The 22,966-nt window shown below is 44.6% G+C and overlaps 1 protein-coding gene across 1 annotated transcript in view; it reads left to right on the forward strand.

The window, feature by feature from the left end:
• Nckap1l (NCK associated protein 1 like) overlaps positions 1-22,197 on the forward strand; it is a 66,318-nt gene extending 44,121 nt beyond the window's left edge. Inside the window, exons 21-31 of the mRNA XM_023722808.1 lie at positions 2,791-3,009; positions 5,608-5,738; positions 9,119-9,216; positions 9,359-9,452; positions 9,585-9,667; positions 9,961-10,041; positions 12,659-12,752; positions 14,034-14,150; positions 14,743-14,852; positions 17,103-17,192; positions 20,782-22,197. Coding sequence (XP_023578576.1) covers positions 2,791-3,009; positions 5,608-5,738; positions 9,119-9,216; positions 9,359-9,452; positions 9,585-9,667; positions 9,961-10,041; positions 12,659-12,752; positions 14,034-14,150; positions 14,743-14,852; positions 17,103-17,192; positions 20,782-20,913 — 1,249 coding nt within the window. The 3' untranslated portion in view covers positions 20,914-22,197. The remainder of the gene's footprint in view (positions 1-2,790; positions 3,010-5,607; positions 5,739-9,118; positions 9,217-9,358; positions 9,453-9,584; positions 9,668-9,960; positions 10,042-12,658; positions 12,753-14,033; positions 14,151-14,742; positions 14,853-17,102; positions 17,193-20,781) is intronic.
• Positions 22,198-22,966: the final 769 nt, after the last annotated feature.

The following is a 22,966-nucleotide window of genomic DNA, read 5'->3' on the forward strand; positions in this document are numbered from 1 at the left end:
GTGTGAGCCACTGCACCCTGTTTTGGTAGCCTGCATAGCACACCCAGGTTTCCAAGGCCAGCACTGCATGCAGCACTGGGGATTGAACTCAGGTCCTTGTGCTTGCTAGGCAGGTGCTTAGCCTGCTGAGCTATCTCCTCAGCCCTCTAGAAGTGACTTTGCTGACCAGCCAGAGTTAACCACTCTTAGTTTAGGATAGTGAACAGAGATTTTCAGGCAACAGAACTATGTTGACATCCAGACCATGAGAAACAGCACCGATGTGGGATGTCTATCTAGCTTATTTGAGCCAGTTTTCTTTTGTACTATGTAAGGATAATGATATTTATCTTATAGATACTTGAAAATTACCTGTAATTGAGAATTGGTAGATAATAAAAAATAATTATGAGTATAGTGTTCCTCACATATGACAGGCCTTAGTCAAATAAATTTCCTTTTCTTTTTGTCCCTCATTCCCTTTTTTCCTAAAGTAGGAGTAGTACCCTTTATATTGGAATTGGATACTGAAGTCATCACGTAGAGAATAATTGTGAATGATCCCTCAATAGTCTGTATTTTGTTTTGGAATATATAACACAGTCATGCAATTATTCAAGTATTTATTGCACACTGACTATGTGTCTGGAATATTCTAGAGGCTGTTGATCCTGCAGTATGCAAAATAGATAAAAATCCCTGACCCATGAAATCTACCATCTAGTGGGGGAGATTGACAAAAAAAATAAGGAAGCAGAGCAGGTGGCAGATTACGTCCTGATAAATGCTAATGACTAGAAAGAGAAAACAGGAAAGGGAGATGGAAGTAAGTGTGTGTGTGTGTGTGTGTGTGTGTGTGTGTGTGTTGCAGTTTTAGATAGGGTGGCCAGGGAAAGCCTCCTTGAGAAAGCAGTGTTATAGGAAGACCCTGAAGGAATCAAGGAAGCCAGGCATGTAACAATCAGGGGCATAAGCATTCTGGCAGAGGAAGTAGATTGCTCCACCACTCTGAGGTGGGAACATGCAGGGCTCATCTGAGGGATGTGGAGGAGGCCGTTGAGGCAGCCACAGAAGGCCTGTGAGAGAAGGGAGAACCTGAGGTTACAAGGGGCGATGGAAGGGCCTGGCACGAAAGTACTTGTGTGCCATTGCAAGGACCTGGGCTTTTTTTTTTTTTAAAGGAAAGTTAATGTAATACATTTACAATAATTTACAGCCATTTTTTTTTTTTTTTGGTAAAAAGGCATAATAACCACAAACAAGAAATTTTTAGCTATATTGTAGATTGTAAGTACAGAATTTAAATATTCAGTCTTATGAGGAAGATTGGTAAGGGCAGGACCTGGGCTTTTTATCTGAGATGCAGCCCTTGGATAATTTTGAGCAAAGCTGGAATAATATTTGCCTCCGTATTTCACTCTGGCTGTATTAGCAGGAGCAAGGAGACCAGTTATGAGTCTGAGTTTTGCTTCTGGGTGATTCAGACTTATTTTTCAATTAGCCCTTTACTTGAGTGCAGTAGAATTAGTTTGTTTTCATTGCACACGTATTAGCTATATAAGAGGAAGTGTCTTATTTGCATATGCAACATCAAGAAGATGAAAGTGTGCTAATTGCCCATGGGCACACCTTGAGAAGCAGTGGTGCTTTACAGGCCCTGGAGCATGTAAATATGATAATCTATTTTTTTCCTGAATATCTCTGACTCTTGCTTCATCATTGTTCCAAAAGCCACAAGACTGGCCTAGGTGTTTGGCTTCAGTGAAAACTTGAAAATACACTGGCTTTGTCTTCAGTTTGCCCTGTCAAGCGGTACTGGAAAGATCTTTTCACTGTCATCTGGGGAGCAGGCTCTCCTTCCTCCACAAACATTTTGCCAAAAATGCCAAACAAACAAAAAATCTCCAAATACCTTGTGGTTTCCAAGGAATCTGAGAAACTCATTTACACTGACGTGCAAGTGACTGACAAAGGTTTAAAGTGAGATGTTCCACCTCCTGCCTGGGCTTTACATTTTTACGAGGAAAAAACCTTAAGTCAGGTGATTGACCCTAACTGTGAAATCTCAGGTCCCTGAGGTGGGGGTCCTGGAAGGAACTGGGGGGTCTTCTTGGTGAGCCCTGCAGTGGCTATCTGCCAGCCACATGTACTCTGTCCATCCACGGCCCCCATGGTCGCTGGGGACTGCACTGCCCTCCCAAGCATTTTTGAGGATAGTTTTCTATTTCTGACAGTGCTTCCCAAGGAGAAAAGACAGTTATTGGCACTGAGGATGCAGTCACATGAGCCTAGAAATTCAGGTGTAATTTGGGAGCTGACTTAGTTTTTCCAGAGAGGCAGAAAAACATAATGGTTAGAGATGAAATGTTACTTGGTCAAGTTCTAGACCTGCCACCTGCTAGCTTAGCAGCCCTTAGCAAATGATTTATTATTATTATTGTTGTTGTACAATTTTATGTGTTTGGTACAGAGTCTCACTACACAGCTCACACTCATATTCGTCCTCCTGTCTCAGCCTCCCCCGTGCTGGGATTACAGGCGTGCACCACCACGCCTGGTTTTGGTGACCAACACAGCATACAGTACTGGGGACTGAATCCGGGTCCTTGTGCTTGCCAGGCAAGCACTTAGACCACTGAGTTATCTCCCCAACCCAAAATGGGGATAATATTGTCCCTATTGTATTGACTTGCTATGAAGTTTAGGCAAAATTTCCCTAAAATCACAACACAGCTCCTGGAACTCAGGATACACTCAACAATTGCTGTTGCCTTTATCATTGTGATTGCAATTATGATTTTTATCACCTAGAGCCATCGTGTGGCTAGCTGGCTACAATCCCACAACACAGGAGATCCTGAGGCCTTCTGAGCTGTTGGCAGGTGTCAAAGCATACGTTGGATTCATACAGTCCCTGGCCCAGTGTTTGGGTGCAGACGTGTCCAGAGTCATCCGCAATGCTCTACTGCAGCAGACCCAGCCCCTGGACTCTTGTGGGGAGCAGACCATCACCACGCTCTACACAAACTGGTCAGTGCTGCTTGCCCCCCACACCGTCTCACCCCTTGTTGGCAGCTTTTTCTTCACACAGGAAGGCCTCAGGTCCCAGGCATTTTGCCTTCCACATCATGGGCCCTCAAAGGCTTGTTTTTATTTGAAGATTGGAATAATAAGCAGAAAGCAAACCCAAATCCCCTTCTTTCCACTGAAAGGTTTCTTTCTGAACTTCAGTGTAGCACCCATCAACCTATCTTGCAGCTGCTTGGCCTCTTTCCTCTTAATCTCCTGTTCTTAACCTTCCAGGCAGGCGCTTATGCCACTGAGCTATGTCCCTGGCTTCTTAATCTTCCTTTTCTGTGTTCTTACTGTTTTAATGGCGAGTGACCTCACTTGCTCTTTTTGGCATCCTCTTATTTCTCTTTCGCCCTAGCTTCTCCCTCTGAGAACCATTCTGTCTCTTCCCTTGTCTCCAGAGCACTCTCTTCATCTGCACCTGTGACGTGCCACACATACTGGATTGTTCCTGATTTGCAGGAGGCCTTCTCCCTACAACTCAAAAAGTTTCCTTTGAAATTTATAAGGAAAAGTTCTGACCTCCCCAAGCCACTGGGTGGCGCCCTTAATCTAATAACAGCTTTACAGGAGACGTTTCAAAGAGGAGCCTTACTTGCCAACCCGGTGCCCTCTGCCCCCAGGAGGGAGAAGTAAAATTTGAAAATATAAATGCCAGCAGGAATTGGGCAGGTACCATAAAGATGTCATATGTTAGGAATTTGAGAGGATGGGGTGAGACTACCGCTCTCTAAAAGGGACAGCTATCACTTAGCACCACCTGAATGCTGCCTCACTAAATTCTTCCTATTTTATGTATAATCTCTGTTTCAAAAATTTGACAACTAATTGAAATTAAAGGACAAAAATATGTTTGGTTGCTCAGTTCAGTCCTGGTGATTAACTTGTGATCTCAATAAAATATAGACTGAAGCTGGTACCTGAGGGGCAGAGGTTCTTCAGACTCTCCTCTGGCATCCCAGGCAGGAGCCCAACCCTTCCAACATTGATGAGAAGTGAGGGGGGAGTTTTGGAGACTGGGTAGCCATTTCCCAGGGGCTTCTCTGCTCAGGAAGTTTATTTTTTTATTTTTTTGCCATAATTTTATTGCTAAACAAATAGCAATGAGACAGTTTCAAATCAAATCGGTAGGACAGTTTCAATAATTAACACATTGCATACATTCTTCTTAGTGGTTAATTGCTGTACAAGATGCGGACTTGAGATCCTATTTACAAACACCATTAGAACAAATCATTCTATTCGTTAAGAGAATGTAACTATATATCTATCCTAACCACTTTGAATACACAGATACAAAATGGACATTCATCTGTATACCCTTTCTTTGTTAAGTTCCGTTATTTGAATATTTTAGGTGTGTAAACTCAGCACAATATTCTAAAAGAGTCCAGTAGTCCATAATAGTATTGGGTCTTTCGCTTAACTGCTCAGGAAGTTTGATGTGAGACTGGCTTCCATGATTCTGAATCTTCAGTACACCATTTTCATTGGAGAGGTTAGGGCTAGACATATTTCAGAGCAGCCCCTGTTAGTTGTTATTTTTTGTTTTTTTCTGCTAGTGATCTAACGTAGAGCCTTGTACATGCTAAGCTAGTGCTCTGTCATCAAGGTATACTTTTAGCTCCCAGTAGTGTTTTTTTTTTTGTTACAGGGTATTATTATTATTATTATTTTTGTTGGAACCGGGGATTGAACTCAGGCCCTTGTGCTTGCCAGGGAAGCACTTATTCTTATTGAGCCATCTCCCTGGCCCCTACAGGGTCTTATTATACAGTTCGCACAGCATGTGGTGCTGGGGTTTGAACCTGGTCCTTGCGCTTGCCAGGCAGGTGCTTAGATCACTAAAATATATCTGCGGCCCCCCAGTAGTGTTTTGTTTTGTTTTTTTGTTTGTTTGTTTGTCATTTTTTGAGACAGGGGTCTCTGCTATATAGTTTAGGCTGGCCTTGAGCTCACTTTGTAGCCCAGGCTGGTCTCAAATTTGCAGGGATCCTCCTGTCTCAGCCTCCTGAGTGCTGGGATTACAGGTGTGCACCACTACACCTGGCAAGTTTTTTTTTTTTTATTCCCAGGTCGATCCCATCTTACCTTTTAGAGGTAAGGGAGGTAGAATGCAATTGTTGGATAAGGGCAGGGCCTGAGGGAAAGGCACGTAAAGTATGCACCACTGCCTTTGACAGCAAACTGGAGGCAAAGTGGAATTATATTGCTGTTGGTTGTTTCTAAGGATTTTTTTTGGGGGGGCGGGGGCCCAGCTCAGGCTGCCTTAAGGGTGGGCCTAGTAAGGCATGTGGAACTGGGGATCGGACCGTGGTCCCCTGCGCCTGACTGGGTTTGCTCAAGCAGGTGCTTAAACAACTGAACAGGCCCCTATTGCTGGTTGTTTCTACTCCAACAGCTGGTGGTGTTAATTAGATCCCTGCGCAATCTTCTTTGAGGCTTCATATGTGTCTTTACTGGAGTTTTTCTTCCCAGGCCCAGTGGTGGTGTAGGGGGCAGTGGGACAGAGAGCAGAGTGGACACTAATCCATGCTTTCTTGGCCAACCTCGTAGGTACTTGGAGAGTCTGCTTAGACAGGCCAGCAGTGGGACCATTGTCCTCTCCCCAGCCATGCAGGCCTTCATCAGCCTCCCCAGAGAGGGTGAGCAGAACTTCAGCGCAGAGGAGTTCTCAGACGTCTCTGGTGAGTGCAGGGCCTGGTCTCCTTTTCAAGGAACTGAGCCTTTTCTTTCACACAATACCTGTAAATCTTATCTCAGTTATCCTGCTTTCCCAGAGACCCCTACCTCATTTTCTTCAGCATCTCTAGGGAGCCTGCTGGACTTTGTGGACAACAAAAAGAGATTCTAAGCAAGTCCAGAATTGAGGAGTGGCCTCTGGGGAGACCGAGAGGGAAAGGGAGAAGAGTTAGGAATTAGGCAGTGACACTCAAGTTACTGAGGGGAATGTATTTTTCAAAAGGTGGAAAGTGGCTCTTCTCTCTTTCCATTAAGAATAAAGGAGAAGCATATGTAGTGACAGACAAAGGGTAAAGGGCAAGGAGGGCAGCTCTTGCTTGCAATGGGGCAGTGGTCTGATAGCGTGGTGTGCTCCTCCCTGGGATGAGCTCTAGGGCCTTAGCCAGGGTTTAAATGAGATGTTTAATGCGGTAGTTGGGATGATGAGATGATGAAAGGCACTCGTTGTGAGCCACGTTGTAAGTGCTTATACATATTAGCTCACTTACTCCTCACCACAGCCTTGAGATAGATACTTTGTCTTTTGAGCAGGGCCTGACTATGTAGCCTAGGCTGGTCTTAAACTTGTGATCTTCCTGCCTCCTAAATGCTGGGATTACTGGGATTACTCATAGGTATCACCATGTCTGGCTCTAAATATTATTATTCTCATTTTTCAGAAGAAGACACTGAGGTATGAGGAAGTTAAGGTGCTTGCCTGGGTTGATGTACTTATAAGTGATAGGACTGGGATTTTTTTTTTTTTTTTTTTTGGCAGAACCGGGGATTGAACTCAGGCCTTTGTGCTTTCCAGGGAAGTGCTTATTCCACTGAGCCATCTCCCCAGCCCCTAGGACTGGGATTTTTGACTCAGGCAGTCAAACTCCAGAACAGTGGAGGGCTGCATCTCATTGTATAGAAGTGCTTTTGTGTTGGAAGGAGGGAGGTAAAAGGTATGTAGTGAGTGAGTTGGGAAGCTATTCTCATAAAGGGCTTGAAATCGGAGAGACCCATTTTTTAAAAAAATTTTAAGTACTGGGGATTGAACCCAGGAAATGCTAAGCTACATTGTCTGTCTGTCTGTCTGTCTGTCTGTCTCTCCATTTTGATACAGAGTCTCAAAGTTATCACTGAATTGTCCAGTCTAGCCTCTAACTTGCAATCCTTCTGTCTCAGCCTACCACTGTCAGAGTCATTACCACTGCTAACTGAGTAATTCACGTACTATCCTACTTCTTCCTTCTCTCTCTCACCACTGTTTAAATCATGGGTTGTATATGGGACAGACAAAAGATGTTCTAGTGACCCGTGCTTCTCCATTTGCCTGCCCATTTGGAGACACTAAGAAATCCAGAGCACAGTGGTACCTCAGTTCATGAACTTAATTCTACAATTTTTGTCACAAACTGAACTGGACAAGAACCAAATCAAATTCAATGGTGGGTTCGTTCTGTTTTCCAGTTCTGCTTCTTTTCTGTCATCTTAACCCCATCAGTAAGTGGTCTCCAGTCTACCTGCTGGAGGTTTGAGATGTCCCTTTCTCATCACCTCTACCCACAAGCTGTAGGCAGCCTCTAAAATCCACTTTTGGACTTGCTGACAACTGACAAGCAGCAGGAGGTAATGCTTATTCCCCCTTTTACCACCCCACCCCAATTTCCTTTGGTTGCCATGGTGATGGGGCAATGCTACTGTAAAAATAGAAATAGGATGCTCCTGGGTTACTAGCTGGGGGTAGAGAAGACTGGAGTAGGGATGTTTTGCAGATCCACACCAGCAGATTAATGCACCTTCTCTCCACTAGCTCAAGCAAAGACAATTCTGTCCCTCTTTCCCACTATCAGCCGTCTTAGCATTATTTAAATTGACTAGTTAGGAAAAAAAAAATTGACCAGTGAGGAAAGCCTATTGCAGTTCTCAGCTCAGTTCTTTCTGTGGTAGACAGGCAACTCTGAGAATGTGTAGTGTCTACTCTGACCAAGGCTCTGTGTCAGCTCTGACCAGTACTCCTTCCTCTGTCATTGGTGGAAGTAGAGATCAACTGGTCTTGCCTTCAGAAACCTGAGCTTTGGATTTCTTTTCTCTCTGTACTCTGATGAATGATATTCAACTTGTCTTTCTTCTGCTGGTCTCTTATGGTTGTTACTTCTGTCCTCTTATGTTTTCTCCTGCTGGGATGGCCCACAGCCAAAGATCATAGCTACAGCTCCCTCCTACCTGAATTTTTTACTAGCATTTCCCACATGGGATTTCTATAGGCACATTTTATTTAATCCACTAAAGGCAAGAGCAGGCTGAGTAGAGAGGGATAAGGCATTGAAGAAATACAGATTTAGTGGAAAAAGAGCCATGGCTCTGGAGATGCATGTCGATTGTGAAAATAAGGAAGTCAGCTCAAGAAAAGGAAAAGTTGGACAATAAGGCATTAAGTAAGGGAAGCAGAGGAAGGCAGATCCAAATCTGTGCCTTAGAAGAGGAAAACATCGTCTTTGCAGAGATAGGGGCATTGTACTGCAGAGACGAGGAGGCATTGCACTGGGTTTCTGGACCCAACCTGATGTGATTGGGAGAGCTTGTTTATAAAACCATGATGAAATGCCAGTTTCCCAGGAAGAGGACTCTTGACAGCTATCATAATGAGAACCACTTATTCATATACATCCTTACAGTTTTCTGATGTAGTATGTTATTCTCACATCACTTGCATGAAGAATGCGTGGAAGATAATAATTTCTTCATTTTACAAAAAGGCAAACAGGTGCAGAGAGGTTCAGTGATTTGTTTGAGGCAGTCAGTCTAACAAAGCAGGTAGGAAAGCATGAGTAAAAACCAGTACCATTTGAAGAAGCTTGGGAAAGTATAGATTCTTATAAGAAAATTAATAGTTACCGTTTATAGTAAGTCTTGGTTTGAATTCTGGTGGGAGGAGGTAAGACATCCCATGGACAGGTCAGAACTGTCACCTGAATGTTGGATTTTAGACCATTTTTTGATTCCCTGACTTTCCACTTCCTTTCCTTCCTGGACAACATTTGATTGACTGATACTGGGGATTGAACCCAGGGCTTTTCACTGAGCTACATACCCAGCCCTTTAAAAATTTCTAATTAAAAAAAACTTTTTAAATTTTTGAGACAGGCTCTTAATAAATTGCTAATTTTCCCAGCTGATCTTGAATTTGTAATCCCCTTGCCTCCTGCCTCAGCCTCCCAGAGTGCTGGGATTCTAGGTATGAGCTACCATGCCTGGCCTGACAACATGTTAAATGTTCAAATTACCCTGTAGTTGATGTACCAGTGCCCTAATATGTTTGGAATCCCACCTGGGACCTCTAAAACTATTCCAGAGATGCGAGCCTTGGCTGAACTCCTGGGTCCCTACGGCATGAAGTTTCTGAGTGAGAACCTGATGTGGCATGTGACCTCTCAGATTGTGGAGCTGAAGGTACTGTGGACCCCCTCCAAAAAAAGGACCCTGCAAATAAACCATCCTGCCACGGGGGCAGGGGTAGGTGAAGGAGAAAGGGGAAGATGGAATATTTAGCCTCTTTTCTTTCTTGCTTAATTTCTGTGTTCTTGAGCTGCAGAAGCTAGTGGTGGAAAACATGGATACCCTTGTTCAGATCCGATCCAACTTTAGCAAGCCAGACTTGATGGCATCTCTGCTGCCCCAGCTGACAGGTAAATGTCTTCTCCTGCCTTCAGGAGGAACTAGGGGAGCAACATTGTGAGTGGAAGGGCTTCTCAGGGATCTGGGGGATGAAACCTTTGCTCTTCTCCCAAGTCTTCTTCTCTAACAGCCTTTCTCCTCAGGGGCTGAGAATGTGCTGAAGCGCATGACCATCATTGGAGTGATCCTCAGTTTTAGGGCCATGGCCCAAGAGGGACTTCGAGAGGTGAGTAGGAGGAAACTGCCTGCAAGAGAATCAGTCACCGCTGTGGTAGGATTTGTGAGAGAAGTTGTGGAAGAGGTTGGTGAGCCCTGAATCTAGGCCGCTTAAGTTAGCAGGGGTCCTGGAAGATCCCTGTGGATGGATGAATGAGCTTAGGAAACCAGACGCATAAGGAGAGGGGCAGATTGGAAAGCTGGCAGGTTCTTTAAGTCAAGGCCCCTTTCCTGTCAGCTTCTACCTGGTTTTGGAGGTGCTGGCTTCTGTGTGGTGGATTCACTCATTTTCTCTTCCTCCAGGTTTTCTCCTCCCACTGCCCGTTTCTCATGGGTCCCATTGAGTACCTGAAGGAATTTGTCACTCCAGACACAGACATCAAGGTAGGGGGTATAGAGCAGCATCCAGCCAGAAGGCTTTCTTTGTGGGCAGAGGATGTGTAGCTGCGATTTGGAAAGGGGAAAAAATAGTGTGAAGGACATTTTAGGAACAAGGGCCAGGATTCAAACAGGAAAACTGGTGAGGCAGGCTTTTTAGGAGAGAGACAAGGCAGAGCTGGAGAGACTTGAGGGGTGCGGAGAGAAGTGGAAGCCCTGGGGGAATCTGGGAAAGATTCTGAACAGAAAGAGGTGAGACCTGGGATGGTGGATATAAGTTTTTACTTGAAATGAGCAATATACAAATTACATATCAAGCTATGTGCAAACAGGTTACTTCTTTGCTCAGGAGTTTGGGTGTTTTGCAAAATGTGGTTCTTTGACGCATAGCCACCCCGCCAGCCTTCAGTTTTCTTTGTTTTCCTGGCTTTTTCTCCCTTCCAACTCTCCCCAACCCACCTGCCCATCCACGCCTGTATCATGGACCTTAGGGCCACAGGAGACTGACAGAGCAAAAAGACTTCTACAGACAACCTGAAGTAAATGTCGAATCCCTACCCCACTCCACTTTGTCCCCATCAGGTTGTCTTTTGAACCATCTGGAGCTAATGAATGTGTTAGGCAGGAAGGGCAGTCCAAGCCTGGGGAGGGACAAGGTCCTTCCAACACGAAGGAGAAGCTTCTCTTATAATTGATCCTTTTAAAGGAAAGAGTTCTGATACAAGGGAACTGGTGAGCAGGAAGAATTAAAATTGGATGTTAAGAAAAAAATGTACTTTGGATTCAAAAGTTAGGAACTGCTGCCACTATCCTTCTGAAATTGCCACTGGTCACGTGGCCATAGGGGCAGTGAGGGCCAGGGCTTCACTGGTTGACTGCTCCTCTTAAGTTGTCTTTGATTTTCTCACTGAGCTGGGGTTTCTGGCAGCTGCTGATGTTGGGCTGACTTCTCAAGCCTGGCAGGAGCTTGTGTGCCTGGTGTCCGTTTGGCAGCTTGGATCTTTAGGCTCTGTTTACCTGTGAAAATCAGCAGGTGTGGGTAGAGAAGAAGATGACCTGGCCATCAGAGGTTCTGTTACAGCCTCAGAAGACTGATAAGACTAGAAGAGAAAAATGAGACCCCTATCTGAGCAACTCCATTGAAGACAACAATGTGCACTAGAACAACCATTGTTGAATGCCTGTTAAAAACAAATGAGACCCCTGCAACCCTTCCTTTTCTCTGAGAAACCAGTTCCCTGATCTGCTTAGCTATGGCTGTGACAGACAGGTTCATCTGGATCATAGAAGATGTCTGAGATTCTGGTTGTGTCAGTTCCATGGACCAAGTGTGTGTGTGCTCTAACATCCTGGGGTGGGGAGTATGCCTAAAGATGCATTACTTAGTTGTCCTTCATTGAAACAATTATCCTTGTTATCTCAGGACACTTAAAGGGCGTTTGTTTTCAAAAGGGGTCTCAGTACTTGGTGTTGGAGTGTGGGTTTGGGGCTGTGTCCTGGGAACTTGCTTCAGTATTGGTCAATCTTTATTCAGTGCTTTCTATGTGATTAGCATGGTGTTGAACTCCTGGAGAGGTTAAAGAAAAAGGTACAGTTCCTGGCTTTAAGATGAAGGAAGAGTTAGTCATCAGGGCAGGTGCTTGACATCTGTGGTCTAATTTAATCTTCAGAACAGCTTTGTGGAGTAAATATTATTATTCCAGTTTTATGGATGAGGAAACTGAGGCCCAAAGGGGTTAAGTAACTTTAAGTGAAAGTTACACTGTTAATAAGTTGTATCAGTAAAGTTTGAGCCCAGATCTCTCTTCTTCCAAAGCTGCCTTCATGTTTCACTGTGCCAAGGGGTTTAAACATTTTAGTCTATTTGATGAGATAAATCATGCCTCTCCTGTCCCCTCCTCTGAAATGATAACTAATATCAGGTACTGTGTATGAGCCAGGCTAGGTCAGTGGTATCAATTTAGGGAGGAATGGAAGGGTTAAGGCCTAAGCATTCAGAGGTGATGAGATTTGAGTTAAGGGAAAGTGTTGGCTGTCTTATGCAGCTATAGGTAGAGGAAAGGAAGGGACACTAGAAGAAGGGAAAAGATGAGAACTAAAGTATTAAATGAAGGAAGCTGTAATTTGGCAACAGTTAAATAAATTACCTTGGCATCAACTGAATTAAGCATTTAGGGAATAAGGTTGAAAAGTAAATTTGTACCATGGGATGTTCTAAATGCTGAGCTAAAGCATATGGGATTTTTTTCCCCTGTAGGCTAGGAAGAACTATGAAAGGAATATCTAGAAAAAATAATAGCACATCAAAAGTTTTAGATTTGTGATTCAAAAGCTGGGTATAGTGGCAACCACCTATATTCCCAGCACTCTGGGAGATTGAGTCAGGAAGTTTGAAAATTTGAATCCAGACTGGGGAACTTAAGAAACTTAACAAGACCTAAAACATAGATTTTAAAAGGGGGTTGGGGGTGTGGCTCAATGTGAAGAGCAGTAGGGTGTGTGTGTGTGTGTGTGTGTATGTGTGTGTGTATTTGTGTGACCCTTGAATCTAGCTGTTTATAGCTTTTGACAAGCACTTTTCTCTTGGGGTTCCTCTTGAGAATGCTGTTTTCTTCCCTACCAGGTAACCCTGAGTGTCTTTGAGCTGGCATCTGCTGCAGGGGTGGACTGTGACATTGATCCAGCCCTGGTAGCTGCGATTGCCAATCTGAAAGCTGGTAAGGCAGGGCAAGGAGCAAATCTTATGCCCTACTTTTGGGTGGGAAAATCACAATATTAAAGAAGCTTTTATTTGTAATTATGAGTTCAGAGAATATAAGTTGGGAGGTAGGAAAGGTTTAAAGTGTAGACCTGGGGCTGGAGAGATGGTTCAGTGGTCTAAAGCACCTACTTGAAACAAGCTTGGCAAAGCACAGGGACCGCGGTTTGATCCCCCAGCACCACATGCCAGCCAGCCCCGCCCCCTGGTGGGCTGAGCTGGCCACACACACACACAATAAATAAATGTAATAAATAAAAATAAATAAATAATTAAAAAAATAAAAATAAATAAATTTGAAAAAAAAATAAAGTGTAGACCCTAACCTCTAAAAAGTACTTCCATGCATTACTGTGGTCCCACCTCAGGTTCCAACCAGCTGGAACTGAAGTTCAGCTGAAGAGTAGTTCTCAGTGAGAGTCTGTTTGATACACAGCAAGTGCTCAAAGGAGTTTGTAATTGGGATGGGGAGATAATATTAATGCAAGTGAATCAATGAGAGAACCATTCAAAATAGTATATGATTTCACGCTAAGCTGTGTGGTAGAGTATCTAAGTTCCCCACAGTGATCTTGTGCTCTTCCCTCCCACATAAAATCACTTTGACACTATCCACTCCTTCCCCAATCTCAGACTTGTCTCTTATATCTTCCATAACACGTTTCCTCTGATTAGCATATTCATTCTTAACGCACCAGAAGAGAATACAACCAAAGGGCTGGTATTAAGCCCTTTCAAGATGACAAAATGTGGGCTGGTGAGATGGCTCAGTGGTCTAGAGCACCTACTTAGAGCAAGCTTAGCAAAGCACAGGGACCACGGTTCAATCCCCCAGCACCACATGCCAGTCAGCCCCGCCCCCTGGTGGGCTGAGCTGGCCACACACACACACACACATAAAAAAAAAAAGATGACAAAATGCACCCCTTCCCTTCTCTGTTGGTCGCCGAGACTCTTTTTCTCCCCTTTCTGCCTCTCCATCCCGTCAGGGCTCTGATGGATGTCTTAGAGCCCTTGGCTAAGAGCACTGCCTTTCTCATGGGAGGCTTCCAAGACTCAGGCTGTCCCTTTATGGGGATGTCAGTTCTGTCTCATTCAGCAATAATAACCTGCCTTCAGTGCTTGGCAAAGAGTTTCCATAGATATTTTCTCACATGAACATAATTTTGTACAATGGAGTTCTCATGAACACAGCCCCTGTTTGCTAACCTTTGTTGCTTTTCTTTTTTTCCCTCACTAGATAACTCTTCCCCTGAAGAGGAATACAAGGTGGCCTGCCTGCTCCTGATCTTTCTTGCAGTTTCCCTCCCACTCCTTGCCATGGACCCTTCTTCCTTCTATAGCATTGAAAAGGATGGTAAGCAGTAGGTTTGAAGGAGCAGTGCTGTCTAGGTTAGTGTGTGGGGTGGAGTTGAGACAAATAGGACAAAGACACCCAAAACATAGAAAGCTCTGATAGAGGTATAAATTTCTGTTTCAAAAATCACGTCAGCAGGGGCTGGGGAGATGGCTCAGTAGAATAAGTGCTTGCCTGGCAAACTCAAGGGCCTGAATTCAATCCCCAGTTCCACAAAGAAAAAAAAAATCACATCAGCTAGGTGTGTCTGCACACGCCTGTATTCTCTGTGCTCCAGAGGCGGAGAGAGAAGAATCATGAACTTGAGGCCAGCCTGGGTTACCTAGCAGACGGTCTCAAACTTCACCAACAACAATGACAACACTTCTATAACAAACAAATAAAAACCACTTGAGAGTGAACAATAAAATTTTATTTCAGCCAAATAAATGTCCCACAATCCTTCCTAACCTCCAACTATCTTCTAGTTCTTTTGGTGTCAAATGGGAGAGACCCACACTGAACATATGAGAAATTATCTCCTGGGTTCAGCCTGGGGTGGCTCATGTCATCATTTCCCTGTGTCACTTCTTCTCTATCCATAATAACCTAGGTTACAACAACAACATCCACTGCCTGACCAAGGCCATCATCCAGGTGTCCGCTGCTCTCTTCACGCTCTACAACAAGAACATTGAAACACACCTTAAGGAATTTCTAGTGGTGAGTGGGTCTAGATTGTAAGGAGAGGGAGATTGCTGAGGGCTGGAGTGTGTTTAAAGTTCATAGACAGTTATTGTTAAATAAGCTTTTTTTCTTATAACAGTTTTTTTTTAAGGCTACATTTATTTATTTGTGTGTGTGTGTGTGGCCAGCTCAGCCCACCAGGGGGCAGGGCTGGCTGGCATGTGGTGCTGGGGGATTGAACTGCGGTCCCTGTGCTTTGGTAAGCTTGTTCTAACTAGGTGCTTTAGACCACTGAGCCATCTCACCATCCCCTAAATAAGCTTTTGAGTCTATCTTCCTTCCTGATTCATTCAAGAAATAGTGAAAGGCTACTATTGAAAAGATAGGAGTTTGGGACTGAGGAGATAGCTCAGCGGTCTAAGGGCCTGCCTGGCAAGCACAAGGACCTGAGTTTGATCCCAGGTACTGCATGTCATGCCAGCCCCAGAACCGCTGGACCTCCATGCCAGCTGGAAACTGGGCATGGTGTCGCACACCTGTAATCCCAGCACTAGGGAGGCTGAGACAGGAGGATCACTATGAGTCTGAACTGTGTAGCAAGATCCTATATCAAATAAATAATTAATTTTTTTAAAAAGATAGGAATTTGTTCTAATTTCCTCCAACAGCTGGAGAATTCTAAGAAAGGATTCTGGACAAAGAGTAAGCTAATCTGAATTCTACCACTATGAACTTGTGTGAATTCTGAAGAGCGCATTAATGAGGCCTCTGTTTTCTTACTTATAAACCTGGGAGATTAAACCGAATGTGTGACCCAGTACCTTGATTCATCAGGGTATCTCTTTGTGAGCTTGTTACAATAAAGCTTACTGATCTTTAACCCCAGACCCACTGAATTGGAACATGCTAGACTGAGGCCAGGCCTCTGTGTTGCTGATTTGGTCTCCCTGAGATCAAATATGCATTAAAGTTGTAGAGATTCTGAGTTTTGTAATACATATGGCCCTTTCTATCTCTGTACTGACAAGCCATCAATGAGTGGTTTTCAAACTTTATTGTAAATCAGAATCACCTGAATAATTTGCATGCATTTACATTTTCAATAAGTTCCCAGTTAACGTTGGTGTTCTTTGTCTTGGGTTCTTACTATAAGAACTATTGCTCTAGATTTCTAGGGATTGGAGCTTACAGTCAGGCAGTGGATTCCATTGTAGGTCATGTCCAGTTTGTTTGAAAAATTGTTTAAGAAATATTTTTAGTCAGAGTTACACCCTGCAACTATCACTATTGATCATAGTTTTGCCTCTGGAAAAACACAGAATAAATAATCTCCTTCCTTAGTTGAAAGAGGCTCTAGAGTTTCCCATGCTAAATCCTCCTTGGAGGATTCCCATCCACTCATTTCTGATACATGGTCCATTACCCACTTGCATGCTTGAGCATTCTCAGTAATAGGGAGCTGCTTCTTTCTCCAAGCCTAGTCTTAATTTAAGAACTAGGACCTCACTTTTCTCCTTCTAGGAGGAAATAGTGACCATATTGTTCTTTTAGGACTTATGTCTTTGTCCTGAGAAGTACATGCCAGGGGCCCTTACATTGGTCACAAGGTCTCTGTTTAAGCTGGAACAATGAACCAGACAAATGGGCTTGCTCTGAGCGTTCAAAAGACTCTGAGCATCTGAAATATACAGAGGATTCATGTCAGATCTCTAAGATAGGAAGCAATCGCCTTCCTTTTGCCTTTTATCCGATTTGTTTGCTAAATGCTGGTAGCCTGGGCCTGGGATATGACTCATAATTCTTCCTCCTTCTTTGATCTGTTGGGGACCTGGAGGTGAATGGAGATGACAGGCACTTGGCAGTTGACAGGAGGAGAATACCAAGAGCACTATGTCTGAATCAGAGGCTGGGCTTAGCTCCGGTGGGTTGGGAGTCAGCTGTAAACAGCCTCCCTATCTGGAGGCTGCCTTGGAAGAGACATTAATTTCTGGGCACACAGTACTAGCAGCCTTTGTTCTAGGTTCTTCCCTTGCCTTGGCCCCTTCACCCCCACCCTCGTCTGCAAGCCGCTGCTGTCTGTGCTGGCAGGCCAATTGGATCCAGGTTGTTTTATAGGCCACATGTACCTCCAAAGCCTAGAGGACTTGGTCACTTTTCCACTCTGAGCCCTTAGGAGCATCCCAGCACTTCTTAACTCTCTTCCTTGATCTTTTCTTAACTTCCCATAGCCTGAGGCTGTCCTACTCTGACCTCCATAAAATCTATTTTACAATTGTTCCTTTACAGGTGGCTTCTGTCAGCCTCTTGCAACTGGGCCAGGAGACTGACAAGCTTAAAACCAGAAATCGGGAATCCATTTCTCTGCTCATGCGCTTGGTATGTATCTTGTTTAAGCTTGACTGGGAGAAGAGAGGAAAGGCTGGAGGGAAACTTCCTTTTTCGGGTCTTTGGGTCCCTGCCATTATCATCACCTAAAAGTGTTAATGAAACTAAATTGTGCCTGACTGGCTGGATTTAGTCCTCACATCCTGGTGAACATTCTAGATGTCCTATAATCCCAGAGTGGAGTATTCAAGGACTCCTGCAGGACAGGGATTGCCTAGCTCTTGCTGCCTGGGTGCCTTTTCCTGCAGTGTTCCCTAGTGGGGCAGCCACATTTCTTATGGATAAGTCCCTCTCCAGCATGTGTTTGGTTGTACTTGATAATTCTGTATTCGCCTATTTCTTGTCTAAGAGTAATATGAAGAGTATACTGGGTAATACAGCATGGAACTGAGGGAGTTTGGGAGTGGATCCAGGAGAGGGAAGGGACTTCAGCTCTAAGACTGAAAGCTCTGTGGGCCATGAATCTGGAAGTGCCTCCTTATGTCTTCTCCTTGCCCCCGAAGCTGCGGGGTTGTCTTTATTCTGGTAGAAAGTTCTGAGAACTCTGACTCAGTTGATTTTAAAATAATATCTTTCCTCATGACCCTTTTAAGCATGCTTATTCTTTTGCTCTAAAAGTTTGATTTTCCAGGACATTCTAAGTGCCGCACGTTTAGATATGGACAGGGGAGGCTCCTGCCCCTGGTCTGTGTTTTAGAGGCCCTCCTTTAGTCTGTGAGGACAGGGTATTCCCATTTGGAGCCTGTGACCCACCTGAAAGTTCACATTAAATGTATGTGAGATCCCCAAAGTCTCTAGCTCTGTGTAGGGCCTTTGTGGAACTTCTTTCTAAGTCCATCTCCTGAGGCAGACTGGATTTACCTGTGGTGTCTAAGAAGTATGAGGCTGGAGTTTAGATATAGAGTGAGGGAAGGCCATATGTATACAAAATCCCTCATGCTGGGTATGAGAAATTGGAAAGATGTGGCAAGAACTTGGTTCCAGTTTTTTTGTTTTTTTTAAAACCTTGCTCTGGGGCAGAACTCTGGGGAGTCTAAGAATCCTTAGTTCAGGCTCAGATTTCCATGTAATTACAAAAGTATATTGTGAAAACTGAAAGAGCATAGCAGTTTGTTAGTTTAATTTGCTTCTTAGTCATTTGTTGTGTGGGGCTCCATTTGTAACCTTGGCCTGGGTCCACGAGTGTAGAGACAGACTCTTTTCTGGCCTCTTTCCTTAAATACTCAGGCTTCTGGGCATGGTGGCGTAATCTGTAATCCTAGCACTTGGTAGGCTGAGGCAGGAGGATGACTGCAAATTCAAGGCCACCCTGAACTACGTCCTAAGACTCTGTCTCAAAAACTGTAAGAACAATAAAAAATTAAAATACCCAGTTTCCAAGAGGTAACTCTGTCTCAGTTTCTCCATCTAGAGAAAGGCCAGGGCTGATTACAGGCCATGACGGAGGAGAGAATGGACACGAAGGGGTGTGTGTGTGTGTGTGTGTGTGCGCGCGTGCACGTGCATGCATGCTGAGAAGTAAGAGGCAGAGGGGGGCAATGGGACCAGAGGGAGGGCAAAAGCCAGAAGTGGACTTGGGGAATCATTGTGTTTAGAGCAGCATGATTCCTTATCCAAAAAATAGGGCAATAATCCTTATGTCAGAGTGGCTTGAATTCATGAGATAATATGTGTGAGCCTAGGACATAGTTACTCAACAAAAGTAGCTCTCTGCTGTTCACTTTTGTTTCTGGCTGATTCAGCCTTCCCTCTTTCCTGTGGTGCTTTTCATCTCTGGAAGGTGGGGTGATTCTCAATTGCCGCTCAGCCCCACTCCTCTGCTTTGACTTCTGCTCCAACTCCTACCCCAAGGTGTGGGAAGTGTCTGCCCAGAGAGGCTGGCAGACCAGAGCTGGGACTAGGCTCTTCTCATGCAGGACATGGAGGTTGGAGGGACTAGTTGTGCAAAATGATTTAAATGCAAATATTTCCATAGAGAAGTTGGAAACGCCTGGAGGGAACAGAGCTATTTTCTTGAGTTAAAAGGCCACTCATGTAGCCCCAAATTCTGACTAGTCCATCTCTCCCTGGGGCCTTTCTGTTTGCTGTCAAATCCCAGCAGTGTCTGCCCAGTGTTGCTAGTCTGTTCCTGGCCTAGATTTCCTGGGGGGAAAATGATGCCACTCTTAGAGCATCATGGACTCTTTGATATCAGAGCCAGACCAAATCCCAATAATTAGTCCAGTACTTACAATTCATAGGTGAAGAAGCTGAGAGAGTCAAGGATTCCTTTGTCCACAACCACTATAAATGCCTGCCAGTTAGAATCCCTGTTATTTTCTTTTGCTTTATGGACCCTAGGAAGTCACAGGCCAGTGGACCCTTCTTGAAAGCATCACTCAGTTCCAGGTACCTGAGGGTAGTTCAGTATCTGGAGACAAGAGCTCGTCATTCTCCTGGTCTAGGGTTTGGAGATCTTGTCAAGCAGGGAATTCTTTCTGTTGTCAGCCTTGGATCAGGGCTGCAGTTCTGCCACCAGATTGCCTTGTCTTTAGATTGTAGGCTCTGCTCTTCTGAGGCTGCTGTGCGTACTGCACATGCAGGTATTTGAGAACAGTAAAATCTTACAAATTGTAAAACTTGAAAGGTGTGTGTGTGTGTGTGTGTGAGAGAGAGAGAGAGAGAGAGAGAGAGAGAGAGAGAGAGAGAGAGAGAGAGAGACAGATGGACAGACACAGAGAGATATGCTTAGTACATTTTTAAAACTCAAAACAGCAGATAGATTGGGGAGGACCCACATGTGGGAACTGCCAGCTGTATGGAGTGGGACACACCTCTCCAGAGCATGGTTTAGTCCCTGTAACCTATTGGATGAGGAGGAGGATGAAGGAAATACACTCAGTTCTTCCCCAGTGATGGAGACTCTCCAGCCCAATGCTGGGTTGTGCTGCTCTTTGGAGCCTGGCCCCTCTGCCAGCCCCAGCCCTACCCTCTCCCTTAGTCTCATCCAGGCATCCTGATCTATCTTCCTGCTTGGCTGTGGGGGCTGCTGGGATTACCACAGCACACAGGCTTGTAATTAAACTAATTAATCATGCCTGCTCCTTTATGTAGCATCCTTACTGGTCCCCAAGCACTGTGCTAATAGAGGGAAGAGACTGAAGCCCAGCACAAGAGGACCCGTGTGGATGCCAGACCCCTCATGCTTGGCTTGCAGTGACAATTGCTTCTCTTGCTGTACAGCTTTGTAATTGCCACTTTTAGCCATCTTTACCTGCATCTGATCTGTGCTGTCCACTCACATAGGATTTCACATTTTGGGTACACTGTTTTTCTCTCCTCTTTCTTGTGTCTCCCTTCTGATTCTGTGCTCTTTATATTTACCCTGATGAAGAGGACACAGATGATTATAATGGAAGAGAGGAGGCGATGTTGCCCTCCTGGAGCTAAACCAAGTGAGAGAGGAAGGGGGAAATGTGATTTGCAACCCAGTTCACTTGTGGCTTTCATGGCCACAGATGGTCCAGGAATTGCATGAAGAAGAGTGTCATGGAGATATGTCCTACCAGAGGTGCTCATCTCTTGGCCATGTCTGTTCCAGGTGGTGGAGGAGTCATCCTTCCTGACCCTGGATATGCTGGAATCCTGTTTCCCTTATGTCCTGCTTCGAAATGCCTATCGGGAGGTATCTCGGGCCTTCCACCTGAATCGGGTGCCTGCAAATACCTACTGAAAGGCCCTTTGCATCCATCAAAAGCCACACCAGAGTGGAAGCTGTGGTCATTATCTTGAGGGTGGGAATAGGGTGGGGGTCACTAGGGAAAGGGTTAGGAAGCCAGAAGTGATGAACAGGTGAACAGGAATAGTGCGGGGCTGAGAAATCAGAGAAAAGTAGGGCATTCTGAAGGCATGAAAGACAGTTTATGGAGGACTGGGGCCACGTATGTGAATTTTTATCACAAAAAAGTAACATGTAAGTACATTTCCTATCTTCTAGTGACTAGAGCTTGAGCTCCGACAGGCATGGGCCTCTCCGACCTTCATCACTATTCTAGGATAATGCTGGCGGGCAGAGATGATCAATCATCATATTAAACCATAATGAGCTTATAATCCTCCCACTGGAGCTGCTATTGTCTCCTGCACATTCATTAGGACGATTATCTCTTCTCTTCCTTTCCCAAATGTGTTCAGCAAACATCCAACCTGCTCCTACTGCAGAGCAGCAGGAGAGGGACCTCTCTTCTCTGTGGGGCTCTTCCTCTGCCTCTATTTGCCTGCTTTTCCCACTGAGGTGGGGTAAAACATCTTTCATGGAGTTACACACACACACACACACACACACACACACACAAAACACACACACTCACCTGTCACCATGAGTAATGAATAAATTTTCTGCTGTTTTCACCTGCCTGCTTTTTCTCTGCTATCTCCACAGCCCTGAACAGAGGGGTAGTTTAGGTTAATCCTAGGTCACATGACACCAAGTGGACAGGACTCCTGTGGGTTTTCCCTCCTGTACCCATTCAGGGACATTCTGCCTTTTTGGAGGGACTAACTTAACCCCAAATCCTCTTTTCATCCTAGGTACAGCTGTTGCTCTAGGCAGGGATTTCTTTTCTAGATCTTAAATTTCACAGACCTCATTAGGTTGTAGGGCCCTGAGCGTGAGTACCTCGAGGGAGTACAAGCTGTTTCAACTTAGCCCTTTGCTGCACTAATTAGAATTTCAAGTGTCACAGAGCCTGGGGCGTTTAAGATAGCACAAAAGTAGGTTTAGTTAACTCTAAGGCAGGAAGCAGTGGCCCCATCCATCACTGATGTACACCCACTGCCAGGGACGACTAGAGCACCAGATCATGCACGTCACAGTGTGGAGTGGTTGTAATGGGCAAATGTAATTAGCTAGGTGATTAATTAGGGTCATACTCATATTTTCATCATGAAAGGGAAGCTTTTGTTGGCTTTAGGCAAAACCATCCGGCCTTCATTAAACTGTTTGGTAGCTGCTTTGGATTCTATGTGTGTTTTTATTTCTCCAGACCTGGGCTTAGTTGTTTCTTAACTTAGCACCCATAATCAACACACAAGTTTTTCTAAGCAACAACTGCCTGCTCTTTAGGAAACAAGCAAAAGAATCTTACTTCATGCCTCAGCTAATCGTCCTTCCTTGCCATGGGAAGGACATTGCATTCTAAGGAGTGATTCAGTGTCAGGCCTACTGAGACTGTGAGCACAACTGATGAGGGAGAGAAGGCTCAGAAAAATATAATCAAGGACCCTACATTCTTAAAATCTTTGCTTGTTTCTTCAACTTGAGTGGATGGAAACCCTTCCCATTTGCACGGGGAACTACTTACTAGGATTCTCCCAGAGGGCAGCAAGACAAGTTGGTGCAGGTGGGTGGAGGGCAAACATAGTACCCTTTTTAAATTGAAAATTTTGTTGAGATAGTAACCCATGTGCCCTTGTAAGAAGTAATACAGGAGGAGCCCGTGTACCTTTACAGTTTCCCTCATTGGTAACTGCTCACAAAACTATAGTACACTAGCACAACCAGGATATTAACATTGATATAATCCACTGATCTTATCCAGATGTTCCAGTTCTACTTATACTCATTTCTCTGAGTATGTGTATTTAGTTCTGTGCAGCTTTGTCACATGTAGGTCTGTGCATCCATCACCACAGTCAAGAGTCAGGGCAGTTTGAGCATCACAGGGACCCCTCATGTGGCTATCATAACCACACCCACTTCTCTCCTGAACCCCCCTTTTTACCCT

The sequence above is a fragment of the Octodon degus genome, unplaced genomic scaffold (assembly GCF_000260255.1).
Source record: "Octodon degus isolate 3935 unplaced genomic scaffold, OctDeg1.0 scaffold00093, whole genome shotgun sequence".
Taxonomy (NCBI): Eukaryota; Metazoa; Chordata; class Mammalia; order Rodentia; family Octodontidae; genus Octodon; species Octodon degus.